Consider the following 23,199-nt stretch of genomic DNA (forward strand, 5'->3'; position numbering starts at 1 on the left):
ATGCTGCTATTACCTCATTTGCAGATAGCCCATTATCTAGTAATAATAATTAATAACTATGGTTCTTGCTAAGCATTTACTCTGTACTAAGCACTATTCTAAGCCCTGGGGTAGATACAAGTTAATCAGGATGGACAAAGTCCTTGTCACACATGGGGTTCACACTCTTAATCCACATTTTACAGATTAGGTGACGGAGTCCCAGAGAAGTTAAGTGACTTGCCCAAGGTGACACAGCAGACATGTAGTGCAGCCGGGATTAGAACCAAGGTCCCAGGTCCCATCCCCCTCATTTTACTTCCTTCCCCTCCCCACAGCACCTGTATATATGCTTGTATGTATTTATTACTCTATTTTATTTGTACATATTTATTCCATTTATTTTATTTTGTTAATATGTTTTGTTTTGTTGTCTGTCTCCCCCTTCTAGTCTGTGAGCCTGCTGTTGGGTAGGGACCGTCTCTATATGGTGCCAATTTGTACTTCTCAAGCGCTTAGTACAGTGCTCTGCACACAGTAAGCACTCAATAAACACAACTGAATGAATGAATGTCCCTAATGCCAGATCCCCAGTGATCTGCTGGACATTTTTTTAGGGCATTTGTTAAGAGGTTACTATATGCCAGGCACTGTACTAAGTGCTGAGGGAGATACAAGATAATCACATGGGGCTCACAGTTTTAATCCCCATTTAACAGATAAGGCAACTGAAGCACAGAGAAGTTAAGTGACTCACCCAAGTTCACACAGCAGACAAGTGGCAGAGCTGGCACTAGAACTCAGGTCCTTCTGACACCCAGGCCTGTACTCTATCCACCAAGCCATGCTGCTTCACTTGGACAAGCCCTGTAACCTTATAAACCTGAATTCCTTCCCTTTCAAAAGGGGAGTAAGAGTCCTGCCTCAGGGCAAAAAGATTGTGTCTGATCTGATTAATCTTGTATCTACCTGAGAGCTTAGCCCATAGTGCTGAATGGACACCATGATCATTATCTGTCAGAAATGACATAAAATATTTTAATTATCACCATTTAGTTTTTTGGGTTTTACAGCAAAAATTCCTTAATGTTGAGTTATGAATCATCCCTTATTAGACTATAAACTCTTGGTGGGCAGGAAACGTGTCTACCACCTCAATTGTACTGTACGATTCCAAGCACTCCACAGTGCTCTAAATGCAGTAAGTGCTCAATAAATGTCATTGATTGATTTGGTTTTTCTTCAAGCTCTCTTCTTTCTTGTTAATACTTGTATAATTTTCTAAATTAGCTATTCATTCTTTTTTTCTTTTACATTATTCTATGATTTTTCTTTGACAGGAAATGGTTTCAGAAGCATCCATGTACTTGCTCCAAGCCACGGAAAAAAGATTTTATTTTGGGAATGTGTCCATTTTAATTCCTACTACATGGCAGTCTAAGGCCAGCTACTTAATTCCAAAACTAGAGTCACATGACAAGGTAAGATGATCAAGCACTCTTAAAAAAATAATTGATTTGGCCCTTGTTGTTCAGTTTGCGTTTTTCTTAATTAAAATAAAATAAAATAAAATATTTCTAGCAAAGTAACTTCTTTGCTGGAAAGGAGACTTCCAGAGGTTGGCCTTCCCAGACTGAGCCCCCTCCTTCCTCTCCCCCCTCGTCCCCTTCTCCATCCCCCCCGTCTTACCTCCTTCCCTTCCCCACAGCACCTGTATATATGTATATATGTTTGTACATATTTATTACTCTATTTATTTATTTATTTTACTTGTACATATCAATCATATTTATTGAGCGCTTACTGTGTGCATATCTATTCTATTTATTTCATTTTGTTAATATTTTTGGTTTTGTTCTCTGTCTCCCCCTTCTAGACTGTGAGCCCACTGTTGGGTAGGGACGGTTTCTATATGTTGCCAACCTGTACTTCCCAAGCGCTTAGTACAGTGCTCTGCACACAGTAAGTGCTCAATAAATGTGATTGATTGATTGATTGGTGAAAGCTAGAAAGTACAATTGGGACATTCCCTACAATATGGTCATAAATATGTTCCTCGAGAACAAGGATGTATCTGGAACAGCTGCATCATGGAGTACATTTTCCCAGACAGAACAAATTTGAATCTGTTCTATAAGGTCTGAAAAAATAAAAGGAAATTCCTTTACATGCAATATTCTGTAACATTAAAACATCACTAAACTATGATTTTTTCTCTAGTAAAGCAATTCAAAGCACATCACACCATGAAATAAGGAGTTGTGCTTTGACTATTAGTCCTTGCAGAAACTACAGAAGAAGAATCTTGCTCTGCTGACTCTAGGACTGGTTTTTCAAACCTAGTGGAAAATTTGTCCAATTTCTTTTTTTTTGAATCATATTTGTTATGCACTTGCTATGTGCCAGGCACTGTACTAAGCACTGGGGTAGATTCATTCAATAATATTTATTGAGCACTTACTGTGTGCAGAGCACTGTACTAAGTGCTTGGGAAGTACAAGTCGGCAACATATGGAGATGGTCCCTACCCAATGATGGGCTCACAGTCTGGAAGGGGGAGACAGACAACAAAACAAAACATATAGACAGGTGTCAAAACCATCAGAATAAATAGAATAGAGATGCGAAGGTAGCATCTGGAGCCAGTATCTAGGGCCAATGAAGGTACATTGAGCTTAAGTCCTTCATTTTCCAAGATCCCTATATTTACTACTTAGTGAAAACGTAAAGCCATCTGTCTTTCTTCAACCAACAAATCCCTCTAAATTTCTGTCACTGCAACATGCACTTCACTCTGGAAGCAGACCGACAAAGCCTTTCTATTTGTGCTGAATTGGCAGCAATCAAATCCATATGAATAACGGAGTTTCAGGGCGACATGATCAACTTCTCAATCTCAAATTAAAGATTCCCAAAAGTTTTTGCCAAAGAGGGTGGGGGGGGGGGGGAGAGAGAGAAGCAAGACATATGATCTTGGCAGAAATCTCTAGACAGTCCTAGAATGCCATCAAACAAATATCGGAAGACGTTGAAAATGAAATTCTAAAAAGCTCACAACGTGTCTTTTACAAAAGGATCGATTTAATGCTCCCTCAATTTCCTGTTACCTGAGAGCTTTCAGTATTTCCAGTTTCTTGGAAGACATGGTCCCAATAACACCTGAAGGACACTTCCTCTCTTTAATGAGAGGCTGGTATTAGCTGGCCACCAAGGAAGGAGGCAAACTGCACAATTTAAAACTCCCATGGCTGTGATGGTGCAGTTTGCCCAGTCCTTCATTGCACAAACAGATTTCACCCAAGCCAACAAAGCAGATAAATTCTCACAAGTCAGAATGACATGGCACAGCGAAGACTGGTACAGTTGCCTATTGGCTCCAGTAAAATAGTCCGCAAAAACAAGACATTGCCCGCCAGACCTAGGGAACCAAGTGAAACCGCACAGCCCTCCTCCAATCTGACTCATAACAATGTTAGGATTTAAGGCAGATGACAACTACACTAAGGAAAGCAAATGATGATGATAATAATAATAATAATTGTGGCATTCGTTAAGCCCTTAGTATGTGCCAAACACTGCATTAAGCATTGGAGTAGATACAAGATAATCAAGTCCCACATGGGGCTCACATTCTGAGTAGGAGGGAGAATAAGTATTGAATCCCCATTTTGCAAATGAGGAAACTGAGGCACGGAGAAGTTAAGTGACCTGCCTAAGTTTACACAGCAGGTACATGGTGAAGCCAGGATTAGAACTCCCATAGACAGGCAAAAAGAGGGAGGGAGGAAGGCATACAGAGATGGAGAGAGGCAGTGATGTTACCTAGCTTCTCTTCCTCTGAGCTTCTCCGGCAGGTCCTCCACCCCAGTTACTGACTGAGAGACAGGAGTCACAGTGTTTTTCCAAAAGGTAGAGCCTGGGCTCCCCCTCCCCCATTAGTCTGCTCCCCTCTCTTGGGCTCTGGCCAATGTTGGGGGCTGCAACTCCAGGGAGAAATCACCTGGGTCCAAGAGAGGAGTGACCTGATTCGTGGAGGGGAGGCGGAGATGACATGGCTCTAACCTTCGCTGTCCTAACATGCTTTTTTTTGCAGCTAAGGCCTCCGAGCCCAGGCTCCGGGCTCCAAGCCCATTCAGAACCATGAGCATCCCACCCTGCCCTGCAGGCTTACCCCTGCACCCTCCTGGGCCGATGCTCACCTGATCGCAACCGGCATTCACCAGCTCCTGCAGCATCTGCTGGTTCATGTCCAGTAATCTAATCAGGTTGGACACAGCCCTTGTCCTTCATAGGGCTCCCAATTTTAATCCCCACTTTAGAGAAGAGCTAACTGAGGCACAGAGAAGTTAAGTTGACTTGCCCAAGGTCACAGAGCAGACAAGTGGCAGAGCTGAGATTAGGACCCAGGTCCTCTGACTCCTAGGCCTTGCTTTTTCCGCTAGGCCATGCTGCTTCTCTTCATGAAACATGTGTTTTTCTTCATGAAGCACGTTGTATTAGGCTAAATCCTCATGCCTCTCTCTATCAGGGTCTTCTTTAATCATTTTTTAAAATCCATCTGCTTTCTCAGAAATTGATGGAAGACTTTTTAATTCTCAAATCAAGTCTTGGTGGCAACCTTCTCCTCTGCCACCAGGAAACTGGAGTTTCTCTAGATGAAAGTGACCTGCAATCAGCGTGAGGAAGAAGTGAGGCCTTTTTAGCTGGGCTAAGTGAGCCTTTTCTACTTCCCCACGAATCCCTGCGGCTTTCAGTTAGAATAAAGAAACTGGTTTTCAGCTCGTGATTGATTTCCCTGCAGTTCTCCAACTTAGTATAGAGTTTACCAGTTGATCAACCAACAATTAAGGTATGCGGTATCTCTGTATACTTAAAAACGTGGCTCAGTGTAAAGAGCACGGGTTTTGGAGTCAGAGGTCATGGGTTCGAATTCTGACTGCCAATTGTCAGCTGTGTGATTTGGGGCAAGTCACTTAACTTCTCTGTGCCTCAGTTACCTCATCTGTAAAATGGGGATTAAGACTGTGAGCCCCTGTGGGACAACCTGATCACCCTGTAATCTCCCAAGTGCTTAGAACAGTGCTTTGCACATAGTAAGCGCTTAATAAATGTCATTATTATTATTATTATTATTATTATTATTATTAAAAACATACTGTGATAATCCCAAACCTGGCTATGCCATACATTATTTAAGAAAGGCACTCAAAAAAACTAGTGTCACGCTGGCTGGAACTATCAATGGTACATCAGCCTTTATTACAAAGTCACTTTCATTTAATTTGGATGATAAAGACATCTGCATTATTTGTAAAACCCACCAGAAAACAATACAAAATAATTGTAAAAATGTTGGTGTAGTCTCACAGATTTTTGGCAAATAGCCTGGGACAAATAATAATAATAATAATAATGATAGCATTTGTTAAGCGCTTACTATGTGCCAAGCACTCTTCTAAGTGCTGGGGGAGATACAAGGTTACCAGGTTGTCCCACGGGGGGCTCACAGTCTTAATCCCCATTTTACAGATGAGGTAACTGAGGCCCAGAGAAGTGAAGTGACTTGCCCAAAGTCACACAGCTGAGAAGTGGCAGAGCTGGGATTTGAACCCATGACCTCTGACTCCAAAGCCTGTCCTCTTTCCACTGAGACACGCTGCTTCTCATAATAATGATGGTATTTGTTAAGCGCTTACTATGTGCCAAACACTGTTCTAAACTCTGGAATAGATGCCAGGTTATTATGTTGTCCTACTTGGGGCTCACAGTCTTGATTCCCACTTTCCAGATGAGGTAACAGAGGGCCAGAGAAGTCAAGTGACTTGTCCAAAGTCACACAGCTGACAAGTGGAGGAGTCAGGATTAGAACCCACGACCTCTGACTCCAAAGAGACATGGTGTAGCCTTGTGGAAAGAACATGGGCTTGGGAGTCAGAGGACCTGAGTTCTAATCTTGGTTCTGCCAGTCGCTTGCTGTGTGACCTTGGGTAAGTCACTTAACTTCCCTGTACCTCAGTTCTCCTGTTCTCCCTCCTATTTAGGCTGTGAGTCCCTCGAGGGACAGGGACTGGGTCCAACCTAATTAAAGTGGTATCTACCCCAGTGCTTTAGAACAGCTTTTGATACATGGTAAGTGCTTAACAATTACCATTAAAAGAAAAATCTATTCCCTGAAGAATGTGAAATAGAGCTTCCATTTCCAGGTTAAAGATAGCCATCTTTATAATCCTTCTGCTCTTTTTTAACTGTCATTTAAAAATATTTAGGCAGATGTCATAGTGGCGGATCCTTTTGTGAAATATGGAGATGATCCCTATACCCTAAAGTTCGGCGACTGTGGAACAAAGGGAAGATATATCCATTTCACTCCTAACTTCTTCTCAGATAAATCCTTGGATCAGTATGGACGATGAGGTAAAACCAGACTTATATCCTAATCATCGGCTTCAAAACTCATGACAGGAAGGCGATGGGTGGTACTTTGACTTAGAAAAATACATTATCAATCCATCAATCATATTTATTAAGCCCTTATTGCGTGCAGGGCATTGTACTTACCATGGGGGAGAGTTCAATATAACACTATAACAATCTCTGCCCCAAGCTTACAGTCTAGAAAGGGAGACAGTAATAGAAATAAATAAATTACAGATAGGTATATAAGTGCTGTGAGACTGGGAGAGGGGATGAATAAAGGGAGCAAGTCAGAGCGACAAAGGAGGTGGAAGAAAAAGAGAAGAGGGCTTAGTCAGGGAAGGCCTCTTGGAGGAGATGTGCCTTCAGTGAGGCTTTGAAGTGGGGGAAAGTAACTGTCTGTCAGATAAGAAATGGAAGAGTGTTCCAGGCCAGAATCAGGATGTGAGAGAGAGGTAGGTGGTGAGATAAAAGAGATCTTGATGTCACTGAGCTAGAAGAGTTTTACAGCTTTGCTTTTCCAACATGTGAGCTCAAAGGCAACAATAATACTTCCCTTATGGTCAGGTGGCAGAGGTGAGGAAGGTACTCTCCCCTTAGGCACTGACCCAGCCTACAGACCTACAGAGAGAAAAATACAAGTAGCAAATGTACAACTGGCCGGGGCTCCCTCAATGGCTATCACAGACACCTCCTCCAAAACGCTCTGGATTACACTGTTGGAAGAGTTCATTGTGGATAGTGAATGTGTCTGTTTCTTGTTATTTTGTAATAATAATAATGATGGCATTTGTTAAGCACTTACTGTGTGCCAAGCATGTTCCAGGTGCTGTGGTAGATACAAGGTAATCAGGTTGTCCCACGTGGGGTTCACAGTCTTAATCCCCATTTTTACAGATGAGGTAACTGAGGCACAGAGAAGTTAAGTGACCTGCCCAAAGTCACATGGCTGATAAGTGGCAGAGCTGGGATTAGAACCCACAACCTCTGACTCTCAAGCGCGTGCTCTTTCCACTAAGCCACGCTGCTTCTCTCCCAAGCAAATACTCACCCAAGCATTTGGTACAGTGCTCTGCATCCAGTAACCTCTCGATAACTACGACTGAATGAATGAATGAGTTATTAGCGGCTAATGGCTGGGGAGGATAGAGGAAGAAGCGAAAACATCAATCAATCAAGTACATTTATTGAGCAGTTACTGTGTGCAGAACACTGTTCTAAGTTCTTGAAAGAGTTGGTAGACGCATTCCCTGCCCACAGTGAGCTTACGGTCTTGAAGGAGAAACAGACATTAATATAAATAAATAAATTACAGATGTGTACACAAGTGCTGTGAGGCTGAGGGAAGGGTGAGTAAAGGGAGCCCATCAGGTTGACACAGAAGGGAGTGGGTGAAGAGGAAATGAGAATCTAGTATGAAGAAACAGCATGGCTCAGTGGAAAGAGCCTGGGCTTTGGAGTCAGAGGTCGTGGGTCCAAATCCCAGCTCCGCCAATTGTCAGCTGTGTGACTTTGGGCAAGTCACTTCACTCTCTGTGCCTCAGTTCCCTCATCTGTAAAATGGGGATTAAGACTGTAAGCCCCACGTGGGACACCCTGATTACCTTGTATCCCCCCAGCTCTTAGAACAGTGCTTTGCACATAGTAAGCGTTTAACATATACCATCAATTTAATTATATAAGGCCTCTTGGAAGCGATGTGCCTGCAGGAAGGGAATGAGGAAAGCATCACTCATTAATCCCCTAAACCTGAAGCAGAAAACTGGACTGCTTCATATGCAATAAGGAAAAAATTGACAACTATCAGTAAGTCTATTGGTTACTGAAATTGAGAAGCAGTGATTCCAAAAGGGAACAGAAAAAGGCAGAAGTGAATGTACTGGAATTATTATCTCAATAGGTATAGTATATTTTTGCCAGGTATAATTATCATGATCAGCAGCAATCCACATCCCCCTGTGAATTGTGAGCTCCTGTAAGCAGGGATCATGTCTACCACCTCAACTCTATTAATAATAATAATAATGATGGCATTTGTTAAGCGTTTACTATGTGCAGAGCACTGTTTTAAGCACTGGGGGGGATACAAGGTGATCAAGTTGTCCCACGTGGGGCTCACAGTCTTAATCCCCATTTTACAGATGAGGTAACTGAGGCTCAGAGAAGTTAAGTGACTTGCCCAAGGTCACACAGCAGGCATGTGGCAGAGTCAGGATTCAAACCCATGACTTTCCTGAGCACTAAGTACAGTGCCCTGCACAAATTAAGTGCTTAATAAATACCACTGATTAATTGCCTAAGCATTTATCTGCATAGACTGTAGTAGACACTGAACAAGAGAAGCAGCGTGGCATAGTTGATAGAACTTGGACTTGGGAGATAGAGGGACCTGGGGTCTAATCCTGGCTCTGCCATTTGTCTGCTGTGTGAATCTGGACATCACTTAATATCTCTGTGCCTCACTTACCTAATGTGCTAAATGGGGATTAAGACTCTGATACTTCTTTGGGACCTGGACTGTGACCACCTGTTAGCTTGTATATGCCCCAGCACTTAGTACGGTGTGTCACACATTGTCAGGACTTAACAAATATCATTAGAACAACAACAAAAAAAGAGTTAAATAGCTATTTTCCTTGCGTTGTGTGATTTTCCGATCTACCGCAAACATCACTCACATTGCTATATCATACTCAGGAAGTTTATTGATCTTAGCATTTATAATTTACAGGTCGAGTGTTTGTCCACGAATGGGCACATTTTCGATGGGGAGTGTTTGATGAATATGATATGAATAATCCTTACTATTTTTCCAGCCAAAAAACTATTGAGGCCACAAGGTATTCATTTTTCTTTTTTAATTTCCCTGAACCAGTTGTGTTTACTCTTGGATTGATGAAATCTTTTAGATGTTAACTTATAACCGAGCACATGGAGTCATAAAGTCAAAGGGTCAAAAATGAGACTCCACATAACCTTATCTTCAAAATCAAAAGCATCTGAGCCATAAAACATACCCATTTTTCAACTGATTATCTAAATGAAAGTTCTCCTTTACCTTGATATTAGAATAACATTAACTGATGAAGGGTTAGGTTGGTTATGAATTCCCTAAAGTGTCTAAAATGAAGGTGCAAAGCTCACTCTCCATTTTGGTTTAATATTATAAGAATTTTCCCCTAAGTGGGAAGCACCATGACTCAGTGGAAAGAGCAAGGGCCTGCGAGTCAAAAGGAGCTAGAGTCTAATCCCGGCTCTTCCACTTTTCTCCTGCGTGACCTTGGGCAAGCCACTTAACTTCTCTGTGCCTCAGTTACCTCATCTGTAAAATGAGGATTAAGACTGTGAGTCCCATGTGGGATGTGGACTGTGTCCAATCTTATTAGCTTGTATTTACCCCCATGGTTAGTACAGTGACTAACACAGAGTAAGCGCATAAAAAAAATTTGAAAAAAAGTACACTTTGATGTCTGACCCATGCCCCAAGAGAGAATGCATTCAATTGGATTGCTGTATCTCTATGGCAAGGGCCAACTCCAGAATCTAGAGGTCTTTCATAGTCATAACATTAGTTAAGCACTTACTATGTGTGCTGTACTAAGTTCACTAGAAGCAACGTGGCTCAGTGGGAAGAACACGGGCTTAGGAGTCAGAGGTCATGGTATCAAATCCCAACTCCACCAATTGTCAGCTGTGTGACTTTGGGCAAGTTACTTAACTTCTCTGTGCCTCAGTTACTTCATCTGTAAAATAGTAATTAAGACTGCGAGCCCCCCGTAGGACAACCTGATCATCTTGTAACCTCCCTGGAACTTAGAGCAGTGCTTTGCACATAGTAAGCACTTAATAAATGCCATTATTATTATTATTATTATTACTATAAGAAGCACTGGGGTAGGTAGAAAGTCCCTGTCCCAAATGGGGCTCAAGGACTAAGTACTGAATCTCCTTTCTATTTCTTTAATGGTATTTGTTAAGTGCTTACTATGTGCCAGGCATTGTACTAAGCACTGGGGTAGATACAAGGATAATCAGGCTTGACACGGTTCACATCTCACACGAAAATCACAGGCTTAATTCCCATTTTATAGATGAGGTAACTGAGGCACAGAGAAGTTAAATGAATTGTCCAAGATCACAGCAGGCAAATGGCAGAGGAGGATTTAGAACACAAGGTCCTCTGATTCTTAGACCCGGGCTCTTTGCACTAGACCACACTGCTTCTCTTTGCAACCCCCCCAGCGCATAATTGATTTACACCTCTTCACCCACTCAAGATAAACATCACTGATGACCACTGTTCTGAGCACCCCCGCACCCCCCAAAGGCACATCATTAGTTCTCTCCCCATCATTCCTCTCAAATTAACCTTCTAACTTTGCCTCTTTCTCAACTCTCACCCCCTCACTTCCACCTGCCTGAAACCCCACCCTTCAAATCTCACAAAATATAGCTCTGCCCATATTCATTCAGTCCATCATTCTTTCAGGGGTATTTGAGTTTCTATTATGGGCAGAGTGTAAGTTAAAGGATCGATTTAGACACTGTCATGGGCCCACAGGGTCTCATAATATAAAAAAGCTCTTTTGAAATCCCACTTTCTCCAAGAGATAGTCCTCAGTTATTTAAGGCAGGGCTGTGGAATCTGAGATCACTCAATTTTGGGAATCCCCCAAAACCTATGTAACAACATTACATCACACAGAACCTCTTAACTCTCCACCCTGAAGCACAGCATGGTCTACTGGAAAGAACAAGACGTAGGAGTCAGCTCTGCTTCTTGCCTGCTGTGTGCCCTTGGGTGGGTCTTAACATCTCTGTGCTTCAGTTTCCCCATCTGTAAGTTGGGGATTCAATGCCTTTGAGCCCTGTATGAGACAGGGACTGTATCCATCCTGATTAGCTTGCATCTGTCCCACCACTTGGCATTTTGTAAGTGCTTAATAACAAAATCATCATCATCATTATTATTATTAGTACAATCAATGCCTCTCCACCACTGGCCACAAACCTTGCAACCCTTCTCTCATGTCAAAGCTTCCATCCCTGCCAGAAACAGGCTGGGGGCATCCAGCGGACTGGGAGTCAGAAAGACCTGGGTTCCGATCCCAGTTTCACTGTTGTGTGACGTTGGACGTGTCATTTAACTTGTCTATGTCTCAGTTACCTCATCTGTAAAAAAATGGGGATTAAGACTGTGAGCCCCATGTCATACATGGACTGTGTTTAACCTGATTAGGTTGTATCTAGCCCAGCACTTACAACAGCACCTGACAAAGAGTAAATGCATAACAAATGTCATTTTTAAAAAACCCAAAAATGGAGTTGTCTGGTCATCAAAAGGACTCCGACCCACAGCCAATCAATCAATCCATCAATAGCATTTATTGAGCATTTACTATGGCAGAACACTGTACTAAATGCTTGGGAGAGGACCATACAACAGAATCAGCAGACAGGTTCCCTGCCCATAATGAGGTTACAGTCTAGAGGGGGACAAATCTAATAATAATTTTGACATTTGTTAAGCACTTACTATGTGCCAAGCACTGTTCTAACTGCTGGGATAGATACAAGGTAAACTGTTTGGACCCAATCCCTGTCCCACATGGGACTCACAGTCTCAATCCCCATTTTCAAGATGAGGTAACTGAGGCACAGAAAAGTGAAGCAACTTGTGCAATATTACATGCAGAAAAGTGGTGGAGGTAGGATTAGAACCCATGACCTGACTCCCAAGCCCGTGCTCTTGTCGCTATGCTGTGCCACTTCTTTATAGTGCTTTGCACATAGTAAGCACTTAACAAATGCCATCATTATTATTATCTAGCCTGCTGGCAGCTTCCCCTGTTCATCTGAAAGACCCTTCCCTTCCTCCATATGGGGGAAGGCAACAGCTGAGCATGTGATTTGCACTTAATCAATCAATCAATCAATCAATCAATCGTATTTATTGAGCGCTTACTATGTGCAGAGCACTGTACTAAGCGCTTGGGAAGTACAAATTGGCATCACATAGAGACAGTCCCTACCCAACAGTGGGCTCACAGTCTAAAAGGGGGAGACAGAGAACTGAACCAAACATACCAACAAAATAAAATAAGTAGGATAGAAATGTACAAGTAAAATAAATAAATAAATAAATAAATAGAGTAATAAATATGTACAACCATATATACATATATACAGGTGCTGTGGGGAAGGGAAGGAGGTAAGACGGGGGGATGGAGAGGGGGACGAGGGGGAGAGGAAAGAAGGGGCTCAGTCTGGGAAGGCCTCCTGGAGGAGGTGAGCTCTCAGCAGGGCCTTGAAGGGAGGAAGAGAGCTAGCTTGGCGGATGGGCAGAGGGAGGGCATTCCAGGCCCGGGGGATGACGTGGGCCGGGGGTCGATGGCGGGACAGGCGAGAAAGAGGTACGGTGAGGAGATTAGTGGCAGAAGAGTGGAGGGTGCAGGCTGGGCTGGAGAAGGAGAGAAGGGAGGTGAGGTAGGAGGGGGCGAGGGGATGGACAGCCTTGAAGCCCAGGGTGAGGAGTTTCTGCTTGATGCGCAGATTGATCGGTAGCCATTGGAGGTTTTTGAGGAGGGGAGTAATATGTCCAGAGCGTTTCTGGACAAAGATAATCCGGGCAGCAGCATGAAGTATGGATTGAAGTGGAGAGAGACACGAGGATGGGAGATCAGAGAGAAGGCTAGTGCAGTAGTCCAGACGGGATAGGATGAGAGCTTGAATTAGCAGGGTAGCAGTTTGGATGGAGAGGAAAGGGCGGATCTTGGCAATGTTGCGGAGCTGAGACCGGCAGGTTTTGGTGACGGCTTGGATGTGAGGGGTGAATGAGAGAGCGGAGTCGAGGATGACACCAAGGTTGCGGGCTTGTGAGACGGGAAGGATGGTAGTGCCGTCAACAGAGATGGGAAAGTCAGGGAGAGGACAAGGTTTGGGAGGGAAGACAAGGAGCTCAGTCTTCGACATGTTGAGCTTTAGGTGGCGGGCGGACATCCAGATGGAGATGTCCTGAAGGCAGGAGGAGATGCGAGCCTGGAGGGAGGGGGAGAGAGCAGGGGCAGAGATGTAGATCTGGGTGTCATCAGCGTAGAGATGATAGTGGAAGCCGTGGGAGCGAATGAGGTCACCAAGGGAGTGAGTGTAGATTGAGAACAGAAGGGGACCAAGCACTGAACCTTGGGGAACCCCCACAGTAAGAGGATGGGAGGGGGAGGAGGAGCCTGCAAAAGAGACTGAGAAAGAACGACCGGAGAGATAAGAGGAGAACCAGGAGAGGACGGAGTCTGTGAAGCCAAGGTCAGATAACGTGTTGAGGAGAAGGGGGTGGTCCACAGTGTCAAAGGCAGCTGAGAGGTCGAGGAGGATTAGGACAGAGTATGAGCCGTTGGATTTGGCAAGCAGGAGGTCATTGGTGACCTTTGAGAGCGCAGTTTCCGTGGAATGAAGGGGACGGAAGCCAGACTGGAGGGGGTCGAGGAGAGAGTTGTTGTTGAGGAATTCTAGGCAGCGCGTGTAGACAACTCGTTCAAGGAGTTTGGAAAGGAATGGTAGGAGGGATATGGGACGATAACTAGAAGGTGAGGTGGGGTCAAGAGAGGGTTTTTTTAGGATGGGAGAGACATGGGCATGTTTGAAGGCAGAGGGGAAGGAACCAGTGGAGAGTGAGCGGTTGAAGATGGAAGTTAAGGAGGGGAGAAGGGATGGAGCGAGAGATTTCATAAGAGCGAGTAATCAATACTATTGATGGATTGATGGACAAGCCCATGTCCTTCCCCTGGCCTGGAATAATAATAATAACAATGGCATTTATTAAGTGCTTACTATGTGCAAAGCAATGTTCTAAGCGCTGGGGAGGTTACAAGGAGATCAGGTTGTCCCATGGGGGGCGCACAGTCTTACTCCCCATTTTATAGATGAGGGAACTGAGGCACAGAGAAGTTAAGTGACTTGCCCAAAGTCTGTCAAAGACAATTGGCAGAGCCAGGATTTGAACCCAGGACCCCTGACTCCAAAGTCCGTGCTCTTTCCACTGAGCCACACTGCTGGAATGCCCTTCCTCCACACATCTGCCAAGCTAGCTCTCTTCCTCCCTTCAAAGTCCTACTGAGAGCTCACCTCCTCCAAGGGGCCTTCCCTGACTGAGCACCCTTTTTCTTCTCCTCCTCCCCATCCCCCAGACCTCCCTCCTTCCCCTCCCCACAGCACCTGTATATATGTTTGCACAGATTTATTTTATTTTTACTTATTTGGACAGATTTTATTTTACTTGTACATATTTACTATTCTATTCATTTTGTTAATGATGTGCATTTAGCTTTAATTCTATTTGTTCTGATGACTTGACACCTGTCCACATGTTTTGTTTTGATGTCTGTCTCCCCCTTTTAGACTGTGAACCTGTTGTTGGGTAGGGACCATCTCTATATGTTGCCAACTTGTACTTCCCAAGCGCTTAGTACAGTGCTCCGCACACAGTAAGCACTCAATAAATATGACTCAATGAATGAATTGCCCTCAGAGGGAAAAGGAGGAAAGCAGCAGCAGCCTGGAGAGGCACTTTACTGAACAGTGTGGAATTTGAGGGAAGTGTAAGTGAAGAACTCGGCTTGACTACGTTCACTGAGGTTTGAATGTACTGAAACATGCTCCTGCTTTCCCCACCGTGGACTGCTCCTTCCAAGGCCGTGTGCTCTTCTGTTCATTACTGTGTGCTCCTTCTTAATAATAACAATAATAATAATAGAATTTGTTAAGCGCTTCCTGTGCACCACAAACTGTACTAAGTACTGGGTGGATACTAGCGAATGGGGGTTGGATACAGCCCCTGTCCCATGTGGGGCTCATGGTCTTAATTCCCATTTTACAGATGAGGTACCTGAAGCGCAGAGAAGTTAAGTGACCGGCCCAAGGTCACACAGTAGACAAGTGGCAGAGTCAGCATTAGATTCATTCATTCATTCAACTGTATTTATTGAGCGCTTACCGTGTGCAGAGCACTGTACTAAGCACTTGGGAAATACAAGTCGGCAACATATAGAGATGGCCCCTACCCAACAACGGGCTCACAGTCTAGAGGGGGGAGACAGACAACAAAACAAAACATGTGGACAGGTGTCAAAATCGTCAGAACAAATAGAGCTATAGCTATAATTCATATCATTAACAAAATTAATAGAATAGTAAATATGTACAAGTAAAATAAACGGAGTAATAAGTCTGTACAAATATACAAGTGCTGTGGGGAGGGTAAGGAGGTAGGGCAAGGGGTATGCGGGGGGAGGGAAGGAAAAAGGGGGCTCAGTCTGGCTTAGATCCCGGATCCTGCTGGCTCCCAGTTCACGCTGCTTCTTCTACCACTGGGCACTCCTCCTGCTCCTCTTTTCAACACTATGTGTTCTTCCTGCTCCTCTCTTTATCACTTTGTGCTCTTCTTGCTCTTCCCTCCACCACTGTGAGCTCCTTCTTCTTACTAGTATCTACTCCATCTTCTTGTTCCTCCTTCCATCACTCTGTTCTCCTCCTGCTCTTCCTTCCTCTCCTATGTGCTCTTCCCACTCCTTTTTCCACCACCGCGTGCCTCCTGCTCATCCTTCTCCTGATTTACTGTAAGTAAAGTTCTCAACAAAAGGCCTTGACTCTTTTATTAATTGTTCATTTGTGTAATGGCATTCCTGCTTGAATGAGGCATGTTTGGGTTTCTTTGTTGAAATAACAGCTGAAAAAATGAAGAGCATTTTCTGATTTTGTCCCCTTCTTTTTCAGGTGTTCAACTGGTATCAGGGGCATTGAAAGAGTGATTATGAACCAAGGAGGTAGCAATGTAGAAAGACCCTGCAGAACAGATGCTCAGACAGGCCTATATGAGGCAAAATGTGTATTTATACCAGACCAAGATCAGGAGGAGAAGTCATCTCTTATGTTTATGCAAAGTTTAGATTCTGTAAGTAACTTCTAAAACTCAAATTTTTCAAATAATAGTGAAAATTAGGGCCAATGTGTTTTCCGCACCCCCGGCTTCCCGGATGATTTGTTAATTTTTTTCTATTAGCTCCAAGATCAAAGTCACCTCTCACACTGGTTCATTCTGAGGTGTTGAATACATTATTTAGAGTCTAGAAGTATCAGTTTTTCCATCTGAAAAATATATTATTCAAGTATAAAATATTAAAAGATACTGGGCCTGATTCTTCTGGGCAAGGGGCCCAGTGCCAAGTCAAAATGCTGGCCCCTCTGAAGAGGCTATGAATGGATAGAAAATCATTTTCCTTCTATTTCTTCTCTGATTAATCTCCCAGTAATCTTGACCAAGTTGCCAATTTCAGCACCTGTGGGTTTCACTTGTATAGAGTTTTTTGTTTGTTTTTGTGTTTTGTTTTTACAGTATTTATTAAGCACTTACTACAAGCCAGGCACTCTACTAAGCGCTGGGGTAGATACAAGCAAATCACGTTGGACATAGTCCATGTCCCACATGGGGCTCACAATCTTAATCTCTATTTTACGGATGCAGTAATTGAGGCATACAGAAGTGAAGTGACTTGCCCAAAGTCACACAGCAGACAAGTGGCAGAGTGGGAATTAGAACCCAGGTCCTTCTGACTCTCAGGCCTGTGCTGTATCTACTAGGCTATGCTGCTTCTCATAAATTCTCTAAATCTCAAATGAGGGCATTTCTGATCATTGCAAACTCACTTGGGCACTCCCAGCTCGTCACTTTGAATCTGGAAGCATGTTCCTGAATTTTATCCTTCCCTCTCTAGGTGTTTTTTTCTCTTATGTTCCCCATTAGATTCCCTGATAGGAAAAAAACCACACCTTGCTCTTCTTGCATTAGTTCTTCACTGCACCGTCTAAACTGTAAGCTCACTGTGGGCAGGGAATGTGTCTGTTTACTGTTGCATTGTACTGTACTTAGTATAGTGCTCTGTACACAGTAAGTGCTCAATAAATACAACTAACTTGTTCAGTACTCTGCCAAAAGTAGTAGTAGTAGCAATAGTACTTATTAATCCATCTATCAGTTGTATTTATTGCATACTTCCTACATAGAGAGCACAGAATGAAACTCTTGGGAGAATATAACACTAATATTAGCAATAATAATGGCATATGTTAAGCACTTACTGTGTGCTAATAATAATAAAATGGTATTTGTTAAGCATTTACTATGTGCCAAGCACTGTTCTAAGCAATGGGGTAAATACAAGGTAATCAGGTTGTCCCACGTGGGACTCAATTTTAGAATAATAATAATGATGGCATTTATTAAGTGCTTATTACGTGTCAAGCACTGTTCTAAGCACTGGGGTAAATACAAGCTAATAAAGTTGGGCACAGTCCCTGTCCCACATGGGGCTCATGGTCTCAATCCCCGTTTTACAGATGAGGTAACTGAGGCAAAGAGAAGTGAAGCGACTCCTCTCCTCCCCACTCCTCACCACATGGACAAGTGGTGGAGCCAGAATTAGAACCCACATCTTCTGACTCCAAAGCCCGTGCCCTTGCCACTAGTCAATGCTACTTCTTGTTGTTCATGGCACTGAACTCATTGCCGGGAGAGTATACAAAGGTTGGGGAATTAGACATGGGCTCACAGTCTAAGAATATCAGGGAGGGCAAGGGGACTGGTAACAAACTCATAAGGAGAGATGAAACAATAAAGCACTGAAGTAGCATGAAAGACAAGGGTATTAAGTGCTCATTAAGTATTGGAGATGGAGAGGGGATTTGGGGAAGGGAATAGGGAAAAGGAGGAGTGAGCAGAGGGAGACAGGGAAGGAGATGGAGGAGTGGATAGAGGGTAGGGTGGAAGGGGAGAGGAGGATAGATCAATTATTCATTCATTCAGTCAGTCTTATTTATTGAGCACTTACTGTGTGCACAGCACTGTACTAAGCTCTTGGGGAGTACAAGTTGGCAACATATAGAGACGGTCCCTGCCCAACAACAGGCTTACAGTCTAGAAGGGGGAGAATTTTATTAAGGTCTTACTTTGTGCAGAACATTATATTAAGTTGGTAGACACATTCCCTGACACACTGAGCTTAAAGTGCAGCTATGCTGTAGTGCCCAAGGTGGTCGGTTCAAGGTAGAACAGGGAAGAGGCTAGCAGGAGGATAAAAGTAACAATTCTACCTAAAATAATAATAATGATAGCATTTATTAAACACTTACTATGTGCAAAGCGCTGTTCTAAGCGCTGGGGAGGTTACAAGGTGATCAGGTTGTCCCATGGGGTGGCTCACAGTCTTAATCCCCATTTTACAGATGAGGTAACTGAGGCACAGAGAAGTTAAGTGACTTGCCCAAAGTCACACAGTTGACAATTGGCAGAGCTGGGATTTGAACCCGTGACCTCTAACTACAAAGCCCGTGCTCTTTCCACTGAGCCATGCTGCTTCTCTACACACAATGCTCTACACACAGTAAGCACTCAATAAATACGATTGAGTAAATGGATAAATGAATGAAGGAAATGAAGCTCTTTAGTGTGTTGTGTTCTGTTTTAGATTCCTTAGTTAAACCTTCTAATAATGAGAAGCAGCATGGCTCAGTGGAAAGAGCCCGGGCTTTGGAGTCAGAGGTCATGGGTTCGAATTCGCTCCATCAATTGTCAGCTATGTGACTTTGGGCAAGTCACTTCACTTCTCTGGGCCTCAGTTCCCTCATCTGGAAAATGGGGATTAAGACTGTGAGCCCCACATGGGACAACCTGATCACCTTGTACTTCCCCAGCGCTTAGAACAGTGCTTTGCACATAGTAAGCGCTTAATAAATGCCAACATTATTATTATTATTAGTGGAAAGAACACAGGCTTGGGACTCAGAGGTTGTGGGTTCTAATTCTACCTCTGCCACTTGTCAGCTGTGTAACTTTGTGCAAATCTCTTAACTTCTCTGTGCCTCAGTTGCCTCATCTGTAAAATGGGGATGAAGACTGTGAGCCCCACGTGGGACAACCTGATAACCTTGTATCTATCCCAGCATTTAGAACAGTGCTCAGCACATAGTAAGCGTTTAACAAATACCATCATTATATTATTATTATAATGCCTGTAGCTTTCTTATCAGTATGGGATGTAAATTCACTGTGGGCAGAGAATCTGTCTGTTTATTGTTATATTTTACTTTTCCAAGCACTTAATACAGTGCTCTGCACACAGTTAGCACTTAATAAATATGACTGAATAACCCCAAACTTGAACAGAATGCTCAAAAAAAAAAACCCAAAAACAAAACCCACTGGCCAACTTGCACTGAAGTGGAAAAAAAATCCACATGAGAAGTTCCTGATTCCTTTAATCTTTATTCCCTGAAAACAGTCACTGCTGGATCATTTTTATCTGAGATCTCCCATCATGCCTTCCTCCCAATGTTTCTGTGTAGGTAGTCTCTTATGAAAACTTCATTCTGAAAGTATAATCAATTGCACTGAAGTGGAAAAAAAAAAATCCACATGAGAAGTTCCCAGTGAACACTGCCGAAGGATAGAGCAGTGTTTTAGGTAGAATTATTACTTTTATCCTCCTGCTAGTCTCTTCCCTGTTCTACCTTGAACCGACCTTGGGCATTACAGCATAGCTACACTTTAAGCTCAATAATAATAGTAATAATAATAATGGCATTTATTAAGCACTTACTATGTGCAAAGCACTGTTCTAAGCGCTAGGGAGGTTACAAGGTGATCAGGTTGTCCCACAGGGGCTCACAGTCTTAATCCCCATTTTACAGATGAGGAAACTGAGGCACAGAGAAGTTAAGTGACTTGTCCACAGTCACACAGCTGACAAGTGGAGGAGCCGGGATTTGAACCCATGACCTCTGACTCCCAAGCCCGGGCTCTTTCCATTGAGCCACGCTGCTTCTCAATATGTCAGGGAATGTGTCTACCAACTTAGCATAGTGTTCTGCACAAAGTAAGACCTTAATAAGAGAAGTTCCTGATTCCTTTAATCTTTATTCCCTGAAAACAGTCACTGCTGGATCATTTTTATCTTAGATCTCCCATCATCCCTTCCTCCCAATGTTTCTGCTGTAGGTAGTCTCTTCTGAAAACTTCATTCTAAAAGTATAATCAATTAATAAATCAATGATATTAATGGTGCACTTGTACTAAGTGTTTGTACTGCACTAAATGCTTGGGAGACTACAATGACATAGAGTTGGTTGATATGAATGAACCTTTATATCTATCTTCCTTTCCTCCCAATGTTTCTGCAGTAGGAAAAACTAGTCCCTCATTCTAGAAATATAATCAATTAATAAATCAATGGTATTTATTGAGCTCTTGTACTGTTTGTACTACACTGAGCTCTGGGAGAGTACAATACCATAGAGTTGGTATATACTATACCCTTACAGTCATGAAGGTTAATCAATATATACACCATTCTTGTTAAGTAGAGTGAATGGAAAATCAGTGAGACTCTTTTGAAGTGATGTGTGAGGATAGAACTTGTAATTCCTTTAGAGTTTGTTCTGCCATCATAAATTATAATCAATGCCTATTTACTTCTTTTGATGTGTATATCTATAATTCTATTTATTTAGATTGATGCTATTGGTGCCTGTTTATTTGTTTTGATGTCTGTGTCCCCGCTTCTAGACTGTGAGCCTGTTGTGGGCAGGGATTGTCTCTCTGTTACTGAATTGTACTTTCCAAGCATTTAGTACAGTACTCTGCACACAATAAGAGCTCCATAAATATGACAATGAGTGAATGCATGAATAATAAGGATGGTACTTGTTAGGGCTTACTATGTGTCAAGAACTGTACTGAGCACTGGGGTAGATACAAGCAAATCAGGTTGGACACAGTGCCTCTAGACCGTAAGCTCACTGTGGGCAGGGAATGTGTCTGTTTACACATTCAAATGTTCCTAGCATTATTGTCTTCTCCAGAGAATTAATCCTCCTGAGGATATGTCCAAAATATGCAAATCTAAGTCGAGTCATTTGGCTTCCAAAGACTACATTAGCTTAATTTGCTCCAAAACCATTTGTCTTGCTTCCCCTACAGGTAATTTATTTTAGCTTTTCTACCCTGCTAGACCGTAAGCTCTTCAAGGACAAGGATAAGGTTTAGTTAATTATACTTTCCCAAGCACTTAGAATAGTGTTCTGCCCAGAGTAAATGTTCAATAAGTACTAGTGATTGACTGTCACTCAGTCTAGCAAGTAATAATGCATGCAGAGTGAGAAGAAAATTCTGAGTTTATTCATATACAACTAATGAATCCTCTGAGAGATGAAGACTAGTAAAAACAGTTGTAAAGGATGAAAATGTTTGTGCTTTTAACAATACTACTTGAGATTACCCTCCTCTATCCACATCACATACCAATCACTCTAGACTGTATGCTCATCGTAGGCAGGAAATATGTCTACCAGGTCGGTTATATTGTACTCTCCCAAGCACTCAGTATAGTGCTTTATACACAGAAAGTGCCAAATAAAACTGATTGATATAAATATAATTGATTGACTGATGGACCAGTCAATCAATTTTTTTGGAAGGCCGGGGGAAAAATAATAATAATAACAAAAGTACCATTTGTGGTATTAGTTAAGCATTTCTCCCCCTTCTAGACTGGAAACCCGTTGTTGGGTAGGGACCGTCTCTATATGTTGCCAACTTGTACTTCCCAAGCGCTTAGTACAGTGCTCTGCACACAGTAAGTGCTCAATAAATATGATTGATTGAATGAATGAAATACAAGCAAATCAGCTTAGATACAGTCCCTGTCCCTCATGGGGCTCATAGTCTTAATTCCCATTTTACAGGTGAGGTCACTGAGTTACAGAGAAGAGAAGTAACTTGCCCAAGGTCATCCAGCAGACAAGTGGCAGAGCCAGGATTAGAACCCATTACCTTCTGACCCCCAGGCCCATGCTTTATCCACTATGCTATGAGAACAATAACTTCTACCAAGAGCCTTGTTAGGCCATTGATCTTTTACCACCAAGGCCAGAGGCATGGTGGCAGAGAGTAAAGTGAGAGACCAAGTAAAGCTCCAGGCTGAGCATGGTGACTCCTGCATTCACAGGCAATGCTGTTGCTATTCTTCTTAGGACCACAGTTCTTAACTGGTCCAAAGCCTTCTTGCTTTGCTAATTTCTTGCACTCTAATAATAGGTAAAAAATGGTTTATTTTTTGCAGCCAACATTTTTCAAGTACTATAGGGTGAGAAAAGTAGACATGAGAAGCAGCATGGTGTAGTGGATAGAGCACGGATCTGGAGTCAGAAGGTCTCTAATCCCAACTCCGCCACTTGTCTGCTGTGTGACCTTGGGGAAGTCACTTCTCTGTGTCAGAACCTCATTTGTAAAATGGGGATTAAGACTGTGAGCCCCATAAGGGACAGGGACTGTGTCAAACCTAATTACCTTGGATCTACCTCAGTGCTTAGAACAGTGCTTTGCACATAGTAAGTGCCTAAGTGCTTAGTACAGTGCTCTGCACACAGAAAGCACTCAATAAATACAATTGAATAAATGCCATAATTATTATTTGTTGTGGGTAGAGAACATGCCTACCAACTCTATCATATTGCAGTCTCCCAAGTGTTTAATTACAGTGGTCCGCACACACAGTAAATACTCAATAAATACAATCGATAGATTGATTTGGGGCTTCCTTTCAAACTGGACTCCAGATGTATAAACCAAACCTGCAACTTCACTTCAAAGTTGATTTTCCACAGAACTACCTTTTCTTTGTGTACTAAATAGAGGTTCACTGGCAAAAATCACTGTAACACTGAATTATATCCTCTTGAAAGGGTTTCAGTAGGTTGGAA

General features: G+C 42.8%; 1 protein-coding gene across 1 annotated transcript in view; it reads left to right on the top strand.

Moving 5' to 3' along the window:
- LOC119927072 (calcium-activated chloride channel regulator 1-like) overlaps positions 1 to 23,199 on the top strand; it is a 49,111-nt gene continuing 25,912 nt past the window's right edge. The window contains 3 exon segments of the mRNA XM_038745614.1: positions 1 to 51; positions 1,320 to 1,460; positions 6,246 to 6,393. Of these exon segments, the coding sequence (XP_038601542.1) occupies positions 1 to 51; positions 1,320 to 1,460; positions 6,246 to 6,393 (340 nt within the window).

Source organism: Tachyglossus aculeatus, chromosome 4, assembly GCF_015852505.1.
Source record: "Tachyglossus aculeatus isolate mTacAcu1 chromosome 4, mTacAcu1.pri, whole genome shotgun sequence".
Taxonomy (NCBI): Eukaryota; Metazoa; Chordata; class Mammalia; order Monotremata; family Tachyglossidae; genus Tachyglossus; species Tachyglossus aculeatus.